This window comes from Lepidochelys olivacea (genome assembly GCF_965140295.1).
Source record: "Lepidochelys olivacea isolate rLepOli2 genome assembly, chromosome: 1".
Lineage (NCBI taxonomy): Eukaryota > Metazoa > Chordata > Testudines > Cheloniidae > Lepidochelys > Lepidochelys olivacea.
The window spans coordinates 119,049,322-119,064,886 of NC_140411.1; the positions used below are offsets into that span (position 1 = coordinate 119,049,322).

The window sequence follows — 15,565 nt, forward strand, 5'->3', positions numbered from 1 at the left end:
AACCCTGTACTGGAAGTTGTTGGGGCCCTGCCTGTGGGCGGGGTGAATATCCATTGAAAGTAAGTGTCCTTCATATTGAGAGATGTAGACCAAAAGTCTTCTTCTAAGGATGGGATTACTGATGCCAGAGTGACTATGTAAAATTTCATCTTGCGAATAAAGCCGTTGAGACTGCAGAGGTCCAGGACCAGTCTCCAACCTCCCTTATTTTTGGGAACTAGAAATATGTACAGTAAAAAAGTTTCCCTTGGTGTTGAAGTATGTGCTCTATTGCCCTTTGCTGGAGGAGGGATTCCACCCCCTGCTGGAGAATCTACATCAGAGAATGGTCCCAGAAGGAAGACAGGGATGGGGGTTTTGGAAAGGTATGGAAGTAAACTTGATCACGTAGCTGGATTGGATGATATCTAATACCTACTTGCCTGTTGTCATGGCGCTCAGGTTTTGAAAATAAGAGTGCTAAATGACCCCCAAAGGGTTTGTGAGGATTTAATTACTAGTGGCATTATTAATGGTTTGCAACTCTTGAACTCCTGTCAAAAATATCTTTTCACGTGGTGGGGGGGGAGGGAGGGAGGAGGGAGGGTGAGATTGAGATGGTGCTATAGACATGGCATTTTCAGGAAAATGAGTCTTCTGTACTCTGTCTCTCACAAGGAGGGTCATAAGATGGCTGGGGATAAAACTGTTGAGATGGCAGTCTAGGTCTGTAAGGCTGAAAGTGATAACTTCCTTTTGGGGCAGGTGTATATATGCCCTGGAAGCCCAGGGTGGCCCTGAAGTCTTTTAAAGTATGTAAGGACTCATCCATCTTCTCATTGAAAAGTTGGGCTTCATTAAAAGGGTAAACTCTCCATGGTGTTTTGGACCTCCCTGGGAAATCCCGAAGCACGTAGCCATGATTCACGGTGCATCACTGCCATTGACATCGACCCACATGATGTATCCGCTGCATCAACCATGGATTAAAGTGTGGTTCTGGCCACCAGCTTATATCCTTCAATGAGAGCCTGGAAGTAAGCTCTGTCTTGCTTTGGTAGTTTGCCTACTAAGTCTGTGAATTTGGAATCATTCAGATAGTTGTCCTTAGTCAACAGTGACTGATCATTCGCTATATGAAATTGAAGGCTAGAAAAAGGCTGGTTTCTTCCCAACAAGACATTTAGCCTCCTTGTCAGACGGAGTAGATTTAAGATGATGTTATCTAGATGCCTCTGTGGCAGCCTGTACAACCAGAGAGCTCAGTGCAGGGTGGGTAAAGAGAAATTCCACTCCTTTAGCTGGAATGAAATAGTGTTTCTCTGTCCTCTTGCGGGTAGCAACGTATGTGGCTGATGTATGCCAGACTGCTCTAGCAGCTTCCAGACTAGCTTCATTAACTGGAGCTGCTATTTGACTGGATCTGGTGGTTTGCAGGATATCCCAGAGTTTGTGTTGAGGGTCCTGAACCTCCTTGAGGAAGATCTGGAGTTCCTCTACCACCCTTTGCAATAAATCCTGAACTATTTATGATCATCTGGAGGGGATGGAGATGCTTCATCAGGAGTTGAAGAAGACAATCTTGTTGGTACTGGCAGAACTGGTTCTTAGTCCTCCTCTTCCAGGGGGTCAGGAGGAAACTTTGACTTTTCCCTCAGAGTGGAATAGTGGAGTGACTCAATGGCATAAAACATGGGCTCTGTATTTCTGGCATACGGGTCCCAGGTTCCCCAGTATGGCCAGTACACTGGGTTAGGAGGGGGTTGTGGGGTCCCCATAACATGGGGCAAATGTCAAGAGAGAGGCTGGTACAAGGAGGCTCTGGATCTCCTGTCTGGACTAACATGTCTCAGAGGAGAAGATGATAGCTCCTCTGGTGGTTCAGATTTTCACAAAGAAGAGAAGAAAGGCTCCGGATCCAATGGAGATACCAACGGTTCCGACAGAGGAAAGGCCCAGCTGGCAGATGGAAGAGGGCATAGGCTTCTCTCAATAGTAACCTCTCCTGAGAGAAGGTCCTGATGATGGGGGGAACTAAAGCTCGGGAAGAGCAAAGACGTCTTCTGGTGTAGTATAAGTCTGATATCCCTAGAGCAAGGGGTAGGATCCACTCGTGCCAAAGAGGGCAGAGGAAGGAGGCTCCATGTGGCCAGAGTGAGATACAGTGATGGCACTGCCAGCAGGAGCCCTTACAGGTTGAACAAGCAGATTTGCTCAATTTAGGCAGAGCTGTGTTGGATGTCTTCGAAGCAGACATCGAGGGACACCTGCTCTTATGCTTCTGTGAGCATTCTTTGCCTTCCCAACAAGGCCACAACAGGGCGTCTGTGGGTATGGATTACCATGCAACAGAGTTGGACCTTGTGACGGGAGGCACATTTCATGTTGATTCAGGCAATGTACCAGGAGTCCCTCAGCCTGAGTCCAACTGTGACCGCACAGCTTTCTTCATGGCATAATCCAATACCTGTAATGGGGTGGGAGGCAGGGAATCTCTCTCACTAGGAAAAAAAAAAACTGGTAAAATCTATAAAAACTATTAAAAACTTACTAACTGTAAGGAACTATACACAAAAGGCACTAAGGCAATCTTTGAAATATTTACAGATTGAAGAAATCCAAAGGAGAGCTGCAGACACTGGAGGTTCCAACCAAGGTCATGCAGTGGTAAGAAGGAACTAGAGAGGCAGTCGGTCTGCTCCACTCTTTATTCCTTCAGTTGGAAGCACAAAGAAGGCCAGGCCACATGCGCAGACCAGCAGACACTACTTGCAAGAATTCTGTAACTTCAGCTGCAGGGAGTGCATGTACACCCACAGTGACATACACAGAGGGACCAGCACTTGAACTAGTGCTGCTTGTGATAAAAATACATGTCCACTACAAAGTAGGTGAAACTACTGTGATTTAACAAACTTGAAACCAATTCTCACCACTGCTCTCGTTGAGAACTTTTCCTTCCATCCTTTATATGTCAGCCTCCCTGGGCCTCGGAGCCTGGGGATCTAGCCTGAGCCAGAACATCTGCTCTGCTCATTTTAGCTCTGCAGCACGAGCCTGGGTCAGTTGACCCGGGATCTGAGACTCGCTGCCGTGGGATTTTGTTTTGTTTTGTTCTGCGCAGATGTACCTTAAGTGACTTAAAAACCTAATTCCAATTTTCAAAAGTGATTTAGGCTTCTAAGTTCCACAGTGAGCCTCAGAGGAGCCTAAGTCACCTCTGAAATGACTACCCAACATCTCATTTTGGTACTTTGGCTTCCAATTCTTTTGAGCCCCGTTATAACAGAATCATAGCTGTCAAGATGTTTGATCACTGAGCACAGACAAGCATATAACGGGAATAATATAAGAGAACAAAAGTTACCTCACGTGCTCTTTCAGTAGGTTCATAATGGGATTTAGGCTCAGGGATATGATAGCTTTGTTTATTCCTTTCTTGTTGCTGCTGCTGCTGCTGCCGCCTATGATCATGCTGCAGTGACAGGAGATACGCTTGCTCCTGTTGCAACTGGCGCTGGAGTCTCTCTGCTTGTCGATGCTCCTCCATCTCTCGCCATCTGTATTCCTTTGAGAAAAAGTGTGAGTAATTCAAGACATGACACAGAACTTATGGAAGATATTTCCCTCTCCATCCCATTAACAAAAACTCATTTTTTTCCCCTTAAGTGTAAGGTATAGAGAACTAAGCTGGACCAAAATGGCATATAGGTTTCCTGCTGGGAAAGTTGAGAGTGTTTCGCTATCCTTGACGGAACTGGAGAGCTACAGAAAATGTATTTTAATAAATCCACTATAATGTTCAAAAAACAGTGATTTGGAACAACACTAGGCCATTGTATCCTGGGGTTAATTTACATATCATATGTTTTTGATCTGCAGCATAAGTACCCTCTAGTTCTTCACTGAATGCCAAGGTCTGTTCAAAAACTTGACCACCAAACCAAAACTGTTCAACTTTAACATAAATCCTCCTCTTACTGCACAGAAAGCAGTATGACCATACAGTCCTTCTCATGTGTGCCTGTCAGCCCACTACGCTAGCATAAATGGCCCTTTAATCAAGCTCCAATGTTCATACAGTAGGTGCAGCTGTGTCCGACTAAGGGAAGTCTAGGACTGGCCAGATGAATGAATCCTATCGCTACTGAACAAAACAGATACAGTGCGTTACCAGTAACATGGCCTGCTCCTGGAGCAGCTGCTGCTGAAGAATTTCCAAGTGCCGCTGCTCCTCTTCTAGCTGTCGCCTGATATACTCCTGTCACATAGAAATTACCCAGCAATAAATTTATTCAAAAGGAATGCATCAGAACCACCTGAGTGGAACACCACAAGCTACTTTCCCAGTCATCTTTAGTAATAAATTCCCTTAGTGCTGGATTAATGCCTAGAGAACAATTTAGAAAACCCTATAATCTAAAATTCTTAGTTGGCTGATGTATCCTGTTCGGACTACTGTAATATTCAGGGCATGGGCCATAGCTCGTTTATGTATTTTGAGAGTGGTTTCAAAAGAAGCAAATGCACTTAAGAAAAGTTTTGAGAGTTAAACACAGCAAGTCTTACTCAATCCAGCCAACACAAATCACATGCAAGTTTTATTTTAAATTAGTTTTTCACGTTTGTGTGATGAACAGTTAGCAACAGCAAGAGCCAGGCTTAGTATAGGCAGACCCTTGTGCAAGCTTCCCCACGGGGGCCCTGCCAAATGCAGTTGACACCTGACCTGCCATCTCCCATACTAGCCCAATCAGAAGCCTCTCCTAAGCAGACACTGCCAATCTTGCTGAATTATGCGATGGTTATGACACAAACAAACATCCACTAGGAAACAGATTTTAGACCAAACAAACTCACTTTCTCTTGTGACCTAGCCATAGTTAAACCTACATCGAGAGGTCAAAAGTGAATATGTTGACCCACTATGACACCAGGCCCCCTATACCAACTCTAACTATGAAGCACCCTATCCAAGCAGATAACATCCTGTCATGCAAGTAATGGAAGTATGTAATATATGCATGCGTGCAACATATATATATATATATATATATATATATATATATACACACACACACACACACACACGTACAGTGTATGCATAAAGAAATTAATGGGTCAGTGCTATGGAGACAGGAGCAACAGAAAAGTCTAATGATAGATCAATGATGTACACCAGCTTATCACAGGAACCCTGGCAAGTCCACAGGTCAGGTAAAGAAAAATAAAGAAGAAATGTGTTACATTTCTTTAAAATATGTAGCGGCACAATTTGACTCTTCCAGTTAACGATTGCCATCATTGCCACTGCATTTTTGTGATTTCATAATTAGCATCTAAACATTTTAAGTTGCTACTTGGGATAAAAGGCATCTGCCTAAAAGCAAATTACGCTTCATTCATTCATCCCAGTAGGCTCAAATTATTATTTTGTGCCCCATCACTCCCAAATGTCTTCAAACAAAAACAAAAAGTCCATTGCATTCAGAAGGGCAACAGTCCATAACATAAAGGTACCACACCTTTAAGTAGATGTTAGATATTTCTGGCCAAATCCTGCTCCCACTGAAGTTAGCGGGAATTTTGGCCTTGATATCTGTGGAAGCACGATTGGGCCCTTCATTTGGAATGAATATTTAAAGAGTACACAAAGTAATTACCCTGATTAAAGTTTATAACGGGTTTTTAAGTGTGCAGGTTTCATGCATAATTTCCACAGCTCAGTGACACACAGTTTGAAAGACCTCACTTATACTTTAAACATTAAGAACACATTTACAGTACATAAGATATTCTAAACGTTGTCTGAATTGGCATACACGACTGTGGATTTCCCCCGCATTCCCAACACAGAAAAGGAAAATATGGTACAACACAAATTAATATAGCGTTACAGGTTCATTTTTCAACTCAGCATATTCAGAGTTATAACTAAGCCTTTCATTTAACTCATCCAACATGCCAAAGCATTACAAATAATATGTCTATCTTCCTCTGAGGTCTTCTGGACCTGGCTGATCCTGTGAGAGCTACTGTTCAACAAGGAGAATCAAGAACCAGTTTTCAGTATTTGTTCAGATTCCATCTTCAGAGGATTTTAGTCAAATGCTGGGTGTAAATTTAGTTTAGAGCCGTCTGTGGGTGTCATTTAAGACTTCACTTTGCAAGCAACATGAAGGTCACTTTATATCCCCGTAGAGCTTTATGTTCTACTTTTCTGTGTTTTTTTGTCAAGGACAACAAAGAGGTCGGCTGGACTCTTCGGTGTTGGTTCTTTTATATTGAACTAATTTTTTAAAAATAGAACAACAAACCTAATGCACTTGTATCGTGGACTCACCTGCTCTCTCTCCACTCTCCTTTTCTCTTCCTCTGCTCTCCTCCTCTCTTCCTCTTCCTTACGCCTCCTCTCCATTTCTTCTAGCCGTCTTTTCTCCTCCTGTTCTCTTCGCCTCTGCTCACGCTCTTGTTGCCTTCGAGCTTCCCGTTCTCTTCTTTGTTGCTAGAGCAAGGGGAAAAAATGAAATGTTACTTTTATGGTTACCAAAGAGAGAAAGTTGGGGTTGATTTCTACTGGAAGGCTGGTAAGTAAAGTATGTAGGCCCCAGTAACTAACAAAGGAGTGTGCAGTAAACTATTCCATACATAATAGGCAAGTATCCTGACATGGTCAGTTATACTCTTGAGCTTCTTCACAAGGCTGCACATAATGTTTTCCCAAACACTAAGAGGTTCACTGCTGCTGCTTCCCCAAGACCAGATGTAAAGCTCAAACTGAAGCATCTTTGAAGAAAGAACGCAGTGAGGTAGTCACATGCTATCAGTCACCTTCTGAATTCCATCAGCCTTTCCCATTATCCAAATTTTGCCAAAAAAAGAAAATGAAATGAAATCATCACTTTCTGGATCACTTGCAGCAAAAATAACAATCATATGAATACTTGATAAGCTTTTTAGTCAACATGATATGTCCTATGCGAAGAATTTAACTGCTGGTGCAACAACCCAACTGATGAAAAGGTGCCATACATTAATTCACTGGCAAAAAAATTTGTTAATGAAGAACTGAGGTTGCCCAGAAGTGCCTCACCTTTCCAGAACATAAAATGCACCTATTTTTAAACCTCTGAAAATCAAGAAACACAGGTTTACATCTTTATGGTCGCATAAATGAGCTTCCAAACACGAATCAAACGTAAACTGGTGCAGTGATGTCTGCCTGAGTCTGCAGAGAGCCCTGAACAATAGCTCTGAGAGGTGTGAACTGATAGATTCATGTCCATATAGCACAAACTTAGTAAGCAAGACTGATATTTATGCTTCAGTCTAACTGCTGATAATTGTAGCAGAACCATCCAGCTAATCTGCCTACCTCAAAATCTTAAATTGCCTCCCACGCGTCCTCAAGTGCCAAGAGACCCAGCTGTCTCCGGCTTAGCTGCCAAAACCTATCTCCCCTGACAATTTCTACAACATGCTTACAGGCTTCTAATACAGAAGTCTGCAACTTGTTGAGAATAAAATGTAGAAGTCATGTAACAAGAGATAACTATAATGATTATTCTTTTTCACATTTAATTAAATAAAAATTCAGTTTTTTTAGTTTATCTGAAGCTGCCACAGAATCATGTCTGCTGAGCCAGAGTGCCACAGTAAGCAGGGGCCTTACCAGAGAATTTAGTCAAACCTGTGATGGAGTTCACATGGTCATGGCTATAGGTGCTCTCTCTGTAACTGTGCACACTGAAGCACTAAAGGCCATGCTTCACTCCCCTCCCTTCCTGCACCTGCTGCTTGCTTTGCTAAGTACACACACAACTTGACTGCTCAAGTAAAAATGCAACTGCTTTTTCCTTCCCACTGGGATCAACACTTTGCCTCAGGTGTAGAGGAGAGTGGTTGAGAGGAAAGTGACTAACGCAGTTTAAGGCTCAGAAATACATAGCTAATGCTCTACGCTTCCAGTGCTTCTTGACTAGTGGCGCTTCTGGAAGCTATGCAGCTTTCTTAGAGATATTTGTTCACATATACCCATACCACATCTATTGGCAGCATTCCTGCTTTTCTTTAGAGTCACCTGGGGTTCACCACCGCCTTTCTTCTCTTCCAATTTCATTGGACATAATTATGCTCTTTTCTCTAGTATGTATTTTACAAATCTCTACACACACGACCTTTGCACTTTTTCCTCTAAGTAGGCACCTAGATTTTGCTGATCTGAACAACTTCTCTTCAATGAGTAGAGATACAAAAACAGTAAAGGCAGCTCAGGAAAACAGTGGAGTTCTTAGGTTTTACTACTTGTTTTTTAAAGCACATTGAAAAGGGTTAAGTGGGCTCTTTTGTTTCAGAATCTACACATCTCTTGTCAAACAAATTCTGTATTTAAGTGAAAACATTCAGGTGCCTCTTGGCTAATCAAATCTCACAGGCTCTAAGTTTTGAAGCAGAACAGTTTGGTTGCCCAGAGAATGCAAGAGGCAACAAACTGTGATTAGTTAAGATGCATGTTTATTAGCTCTAACTCATGTTATACACAATTGCTCTACCACTTCTTAAACATAATTTTTTCAAAGAAAATAATTCTAGGCTTAAGAAAACCTCTTGACCCCAAAAAGCAAAGGCAAAAATACTTTCTGTATACAAATAGTCATCATGGGTCAACATTTTTTTCTAGGTTTCAGAGTAGCAGCCATGTTAGTCTGTATTTGCAAAAAGAAAAGGAGGACTTGTGGCACCTTAGAGACTAACAAATTTATTTGAGCATAAGCTTTCATGAGCTACAGTGGGGCTGGGTGGGGACATGGAGTGAAGTGCAGATGTGGTTGTCTGGCTCACTGCCCCCCAGAATGGACCCAGCTGAGGGGTCCTGTTCTCTGCACCTACAAGCTCTGTGTTAGACCATGTTCCTGTCGTCTAATAAACCTTCTGATTTACTGGCTGGCTGAGAGTCACGTCTGACTGCGAAGTTGGGGTGCAGGACCCTCTGGCTTCCCCAGGACCCCGCCTGGGCGGACTCGCTGTGGGAAGCGCACGGAGGGGCAGAGGAACTGAATGCATCCGATGAAGTGAGCTGTAGCTTACGAACGCTTATGCTCAAATAAATTTGTTCGTCTCTATAGGCGCCACAAGTATTCCTTTTCATTTTTTTCTAGTTATTGCTGCGGGGCCAGCAATAAATAAACAAACTGCACCGGTTTGCTGCAGTATCTATATCGCTAACAGGTCATGATAACAGATCTTAAAATTGTATTATTCAGATTACTTTCCTGCTATCCTCTTCCCCCATTTTAACTCAAGCTGTTCTCAAAATACTGACAGCTAAAAATCAAGTCAGAGATAGAGACCTATGCTTGCTCTACCTAAAACAAATACTTTACACCAGCTATCAAAGTATATAAATCCTTAATATGCAATTCAATGGCTCATGAGCCACACAGCTGCTTGGTTAGTGTCACTAATAAGCTTGGAGAAAGAACGAACAAACGAAAACGAGAATAATTCAGTTCTAAGGTCCATCTTCATGACATACCCATGCTAGAAATGGAATTGGTATACCATTGGGAAGATGAGGATCCCAGCATGTGTTTCTCATCTTCATGGTTCACGAGATATTGCACCTTCAATCTGACACCTGTCTCTCTGTCTAACAGTATTTATTGACACGATACAGGACATATTGCAAATCTTGGACCAGGGTCTTTCATTCCTTGGAAGATGGACACAGTTTGGGTCATTTTAATGAGATGAATCTATCATTTCTTGAAACTATGGAGAGGTTTTTAGCAGTGACTATAAATAGCAACAACTGATAAGATAGCAACAACAACAACAAAGGAGTTCAAAATTGACTGGAGGAGTGCGGCACTCTGTACCTCAGAGCAGCAGCCTGGAACCCCCATATTCTCCAATATCATATAATGATGATATGTTTTGTACAAAGTATTCCTTGTGAGGTATCATTTTAAAAGTCTTGATCTGTTGAACATTAATATCCTCTTGGATTGTATGTGCTATCATTGTACGTGAAGTTATGGAAGTTTTCCTACGTGTGTGTTACTGAAATATGTTGTGGGAAATGCCCACAGCCAAGCTTTCAGGTACAACAGTGGAGTAGCCAGATGTGCTGATGGCCCATTGAAGGGAATCCACTCTCTCAATGACTAACCATCTCAGAGAGAACACGTATACAATGGAGACTGCTTGACCCACACCATAGCTAAAGATCTTTCCAGCAAGCTGGAAGAAACAATAAAAGCAGGGCAAGTGACATCACAACCTGGCCTCACTCCCCCCACAACACAACACCTGGTAATGTCTGGAGGACAAAGACTTTGAACTGGGGAGGGTGGTCCTGGGCTGGCAGACAGTTCCAGCTTGTGAATTAACGATCTGCGAACTGTTTGTGCCATCTGTCAGGATGAGACACTGCTTGATTCCTGTTTAGTTTATAGAACTCATATTGCGAATTGACTTTTATTTCTTAGGTAACCAACTTTGATCTCTATGCTTACTGCTTACAATCACTTAAAATCTATCTTTCTGTAGTTCATAAATCTGTTTTATATTTTACCTAAAACAGTGTGTTTTGGTTGAAGTGCTTGTGAAATCTCAGCTCAGTTTACAAAGGCTAGTGTGTATCCTCTCCACATCGAGGGAGGGATGGACTAGATAATGAACTTACACTGGTCAGGCTTCTGACGAGGGCAAGATAGTACAGTTCTGGGGTGCAAGGCTAGGAAGCTGGGGGCAATTGACTGGAGCCTCTCTCTTCTTGGTTCATGAGTGGCTGGCGAAGCATTCATGTAACTCAATTGGGTGTGCCCCTGCCTGTGGATGTCTGTGTAAGCGCAGTACCTGTCAGAGGTTTGTAGTGTGGCAACAGCATCATGGGGTGGGAGGGATACACCAAAGTTGGTGGGACAGAGGGTTGAGTGGTCCCACAGTCCAGGTTGCACCCTGGGGGGGTCCCATCACAAGGAACATGTCAGTTTCCCATACCATGATGTAAATAAAAGAATAAAATTCTATTTAAAAAAAAAAAAATCTTGAGTTTCAACATCCACAGTGCATGTTTACCACCCACTAGAAGATAAAGAAATACGAACTCTGCCACCAATCTGCACTTAAAGCAAATCTCTGAAGCACAACCATGATGTCTGTGTGCCAAAGCACACAAAGGGATGGAGTTTCTTTACACCAGTTCTACCTTCCTGTTAGCACCACTTAGTGGACTTGCTAAATGAATGCAAGTCTAGGCACCTGGCACTGCTTACCAAGAACATCACCTACCCACGGTCCACCAAATATGCAGAGTCCAACTTATAAGACTTCCCTTTCTTTGAATATGGCCTGTGAAAACCAAGCCACTGAAGCAGCAAACACTAAATACATATAATTATTTTCAACCAGTGAGGAGAGGAGAGATGTATTGTAATAAAAACAGAGTAGGCTCAGAGAAGTTTTCGACATGAGTAATGACGCTACTAGCTAGCTACAGATTTCCTTACTTTTAAAGCAAGATGAGCCACCTGACCTCCCACTGGGCACTTGTGCTTTTTAACCTAAGATCACCTCACTGGCTAGACTTAAACTTTTTTTGAGAAGTGAATACTGACAGGATATGTTCACAGTGCCGTTTGGGCTTGACATCGGAAGCATCACTCATGTTGGACTTTTTTGGTCTAAGACCAACTGTAAGTGCCGCTAATATAATTTTCTTCTTGATTTTAAAAGTAAGTGCATTAGTTACTATACCTCTACCTATACATCACAAAAAATACACAAAATTTAGTATATAGCCTGGCTCCTGTACATACGGAGCTGGCTAGGTGGCACAGGCTGTTGCACTGTGGCTCAAGAAGTCTTTCAAATCTTCTTTAGCTGGACGAGAGACATGGTAGTCTAGTACCAACCTTTCATGATGCTGTATGTCAGATGAGCAGATTATTTTCAGACAACCAGCCACTAAAGAAAAGGCAAGCTCCAGAGTGCTGAAAGGAAATTTCTAATAGGTGCAGATAGAGCAATGGTAAAACTGCTAGGATCCTGACAACTGTCCTCTTAATGTCACCCATACCGCATTCTAACTCAGCTCTCAGAATGGTTCATGATTTTATAGGTCTGAGCTCACAGACTATGCTGTGTATCATGATTTACCAGAAGGGGGCAATGCAGCTACACATGCAAACTGCTAGTTTGCATATAAAAACAAATACAGTACCCTCGCTCACACAAGAAAACACTACCGATGAACGCGTGGATTAGAATACATATAAAACCACCTCTATATATCTGTCTTATATCCACATGAAGGTAGATATATACATTCATTAATGTTGGTGACGGAGTACTTGGAGGTGGGGCGAGGATAAAATAATCATATTGGACATGAGTCCACAGTGTAACCAACCCAAAATGTGGGCAATTCAAATGAAGTGGACCTGGATGGAAACCTTTCCTCTTTTAGTGTTGTAAAACAAAGTCCTGGCAAAATCACCCTCTGCACCTCATTGTGCCTAGCTTAATTGGAACCAATTAGATCAGAACCCTCTGAACTGTGGACATTATTTTTATTATTTGTATTATGGTAGCACTTAGGAGACCTAGTCATAGAGGCTCAGTACTTACATCACAACTAGTTCTCATTTTGCAAAATCAAAACTAGACTAGGTTTTGCCAAGCACGAATTCTGATGCTTCTTCGTTCCCTTCAAGCCCAGGATTGCTTTTTTCCATTTTGTTGTAGAGAAAAGCTCAGATGCAGGCACATTTAAATAATAATAATAATAATAATAAAGTCGAGGACAGCTCAGATTTCTTTTTTTAACCACCTAAGTCTTAAGTGTCATACAAGTGATCGTTATATAAAAGCATATGTCTAACCAAAAACTTGCAAAGCTTCAGATAATCTTCTACACTTCAGCAATGTATAATTTCCTCCTTCTAAGTAATTCAGAAATTACAAGGTCTCTGAAACAATTGTTTTCAGTAGTCACTTATATGCCTTTTAAAAGCAATCTTCTCTCTAATACTGCTGAGGATAATGCACTTTTGGCACGTGTCCTACACGCTGTTCTTGTGGCAGTCTCAGTCAAAACTGTCTAGGATCTGTGCCAGAATTGTAAGAACAAGTGCTCAATTTTAATTTAAGAAAGAAAAAGAAAAAATAGACATGTCGGCAATATGTCCAGGGAGACTACCTATGGTCTAAAACGTTCCTCTAATTCTCACAAGTGAATGTCAAACACAAATGCCAAAAAATGCAACTTCCACCAAAAGCAGCACCAGAAACCCAAACCAACAAAAGCCAGGGAATTTGAAAGCGACGTTATTTTTAACTCACGTTATTAAGCTTTTCTTTCTTCATAACACAAAGTAAGTTAAGAACAAAGGTTCATCCTTTTGGTTTCTTGGCTTTCATCACTCTGTGCCACAATATTAATGTTATCTAAGAACGTTTCTTCCCCTCACCCTCTTAACGAAGGTTTGTTCTGGCTAAAGTTTTCCTAAGAATCTCTCAGATGGACGGATGCTTCTCCAAGAATAGAAGATCCAAAACAAAAAAAAGTTCAAAAGAACTACATATGCTTGTAAGCATTTTGGTGGGGGCCATGTTCTTTTTTAAACTAATTTCTTATTGATGACAATGCTTTTTTTCTAAAAAAGCTTATATGGTAATTTCACCATAAAAAGTGAGGGAGTTTGGCAGCAGTTATAGATTTGGCAGACGCAGAAGTTTTTCTCCTCCAACTCTTCATGGTCTATTGTGGAACTCTATTCACAAATGCATCAATCCTCAATACACAGTGTCACTGTGTTGCTAACGTTGTAATCAATCAGTTTGAAGTCTATTTTTCAGCAGCAAATTATTCAAAATTGTTCTGACTTTTTAAAAAAAGGTGAAAGGCTATATTTAAGCAAAAGAAAACATGATTTTATAAACTAAAAAAAAAAAAAAAAAAAGCTATCCAACATGCATATGCTGGAATAAACTGAAGAGTCAAGTGAAGGATAGGCTATCTAAAGACAGAAAACTAATCATATTGCCACACAGATCCATCCTTGAAGGAGGTAGGTTTATACATATCAAATACTGGGGTTTTTTTAAATACATAAAAACATTCACTTACAGGGCCTTTTTGAAAAGAGAGGGATTGACCTAAATGCAACTTCCACCTGATTTAGCGTTTTCATTTTTTTAAGTTTTGCACGTATTTACACACACTCTCTAACACCTAAATAACCCCTTCAATTAAACTTTAGATTCTTTCTAGCAAACAGACACATTGTTCTCTTTCTGTTATTTGCAGCATTTTTCCTTTTGTATTGAGAGCAATTTCAGATTTAAAAGGTCATATTGATCATGGCAGATTAAATGGGTTACATCACTTAGTTATTTAAAAAAAAAGCCTAGAATTACAGTTTTCAGATGTTTTAAAAAAAAAGTTTCACTTTTGTATTAAGTGGGATTTCAGATTAACAACATCATGCAGGGGACTAGGCGAGTCATTAGATTAGGGTCACCTCAAAGGTTTTAATTCAAATCCTGACTCAAGTAAAAAATAAGCATCTCATTTTAGCTTTCCCCAGTCTGCTTTATGACCAAATAATAAAATTGCTGCACAACTGACAGTCTCTTTAAGACAGGCCAAGACCTGGAATGGCAATGATATTTATCTTGGCAATTTGAGGATGGTGGGGGAGAGACAGAAGAGAAAAGAAGCTTGCATAGCTCCTTCCTGCTGCATATGTGTGGCTGGGTCCTAGCTATCAGTTCCTCCTTATAAAAGCAGTAAATTCAGTCACACATTTGAAGGGGGTTGGGGAAAAAGTCTTAAGGTAACCTGCAAAGCTTTTTTGAATTTTATGTTACATTATTGATCGTGTTAATACATAATGCAAATCTTAAAGTTATGAATCGTAAATGTATGTGTAAACTTGACGTACTACTACGTGGAGCTATGGAGCTAATCTGGTCATCGTTGCACTGTTAAACATTATCAGTGCTTGGAAAACTAGATAGCTTTGATGAAGAACTACATGCCAAATGAACAGCTGTAACAGCAAATCAAACAAGGATCTTTGAGGACAATTGGAATTTGACCCTGTACTTCCTGAAGAGCCAAATGATTGGTTTCACTTCATCTCCCAGACTCAGTTTTGGTGTGCAAAATTTTTTAGAAAATTTTCCATCTGCCAGATCCTAAAGAACCTTTTATTTCCTCACTTACTAGCTGTCTTGTGTGAGCATTTAAATAAAGAAGTTTAGAAACAAAATAATTAAGACAGACTCACAAGGGACAAGGTGATGTACAAAAAATTTTTGAGCAAGAAAATCCGAACAAACTATGTAAGCAAACAATCAGTATATTTCCCAAAGGGTAAACATGCAAAAATTTACCTGGGCTTTTGTTAAAAAATTCAGATGGATATAGATACAAAAATGTATGAAAATGGCATGTCTCCTACAGGACAAATGGGAAAAAAATCCAGTATATTATGTAAGATTTGCTACCTATGACATTGAGAAAAATGAATAATGGGTATTCTTATACCATATACCTGTATGCTACTACACATAG

General features: G+C 41.0%; 1 protein-coding gene across 4 annotated transcripts in view; it reads right to left on the minus strand.

The window, feature by feature from the left end:
• Positions 1-15,565, minus strand: part of MAP4K4 (mitogen-activated protein kinase kinase kinase kinase 4) — a 238,690-nt gene that overhangs the window by 53,182 nt on the left and 169,943 nt on the right. For all 4 annotated transcript variants that reach the window (XM_084616687.1, XM_084616686.1, XM_084616685.1 and 1 more), the window contains exons 13-15: positions 6,323-6,484; positions 4,154-4,240; positions 3,347-3,547 (exon numbers count right to left, since the gene is read on the minus strand). In XM_084616687.1, coding sequence (XP_084472813.1) covers positions 3,347-3,547; positions 4,154-4,240; positions 6,323-6,484 — 450 coding nt within the window. The remainder of the gene's footprint in view (positions 1-3,346; positions 3,548-4,153; positions 4,241-6,322; positions 6,485-15,565) is intronic.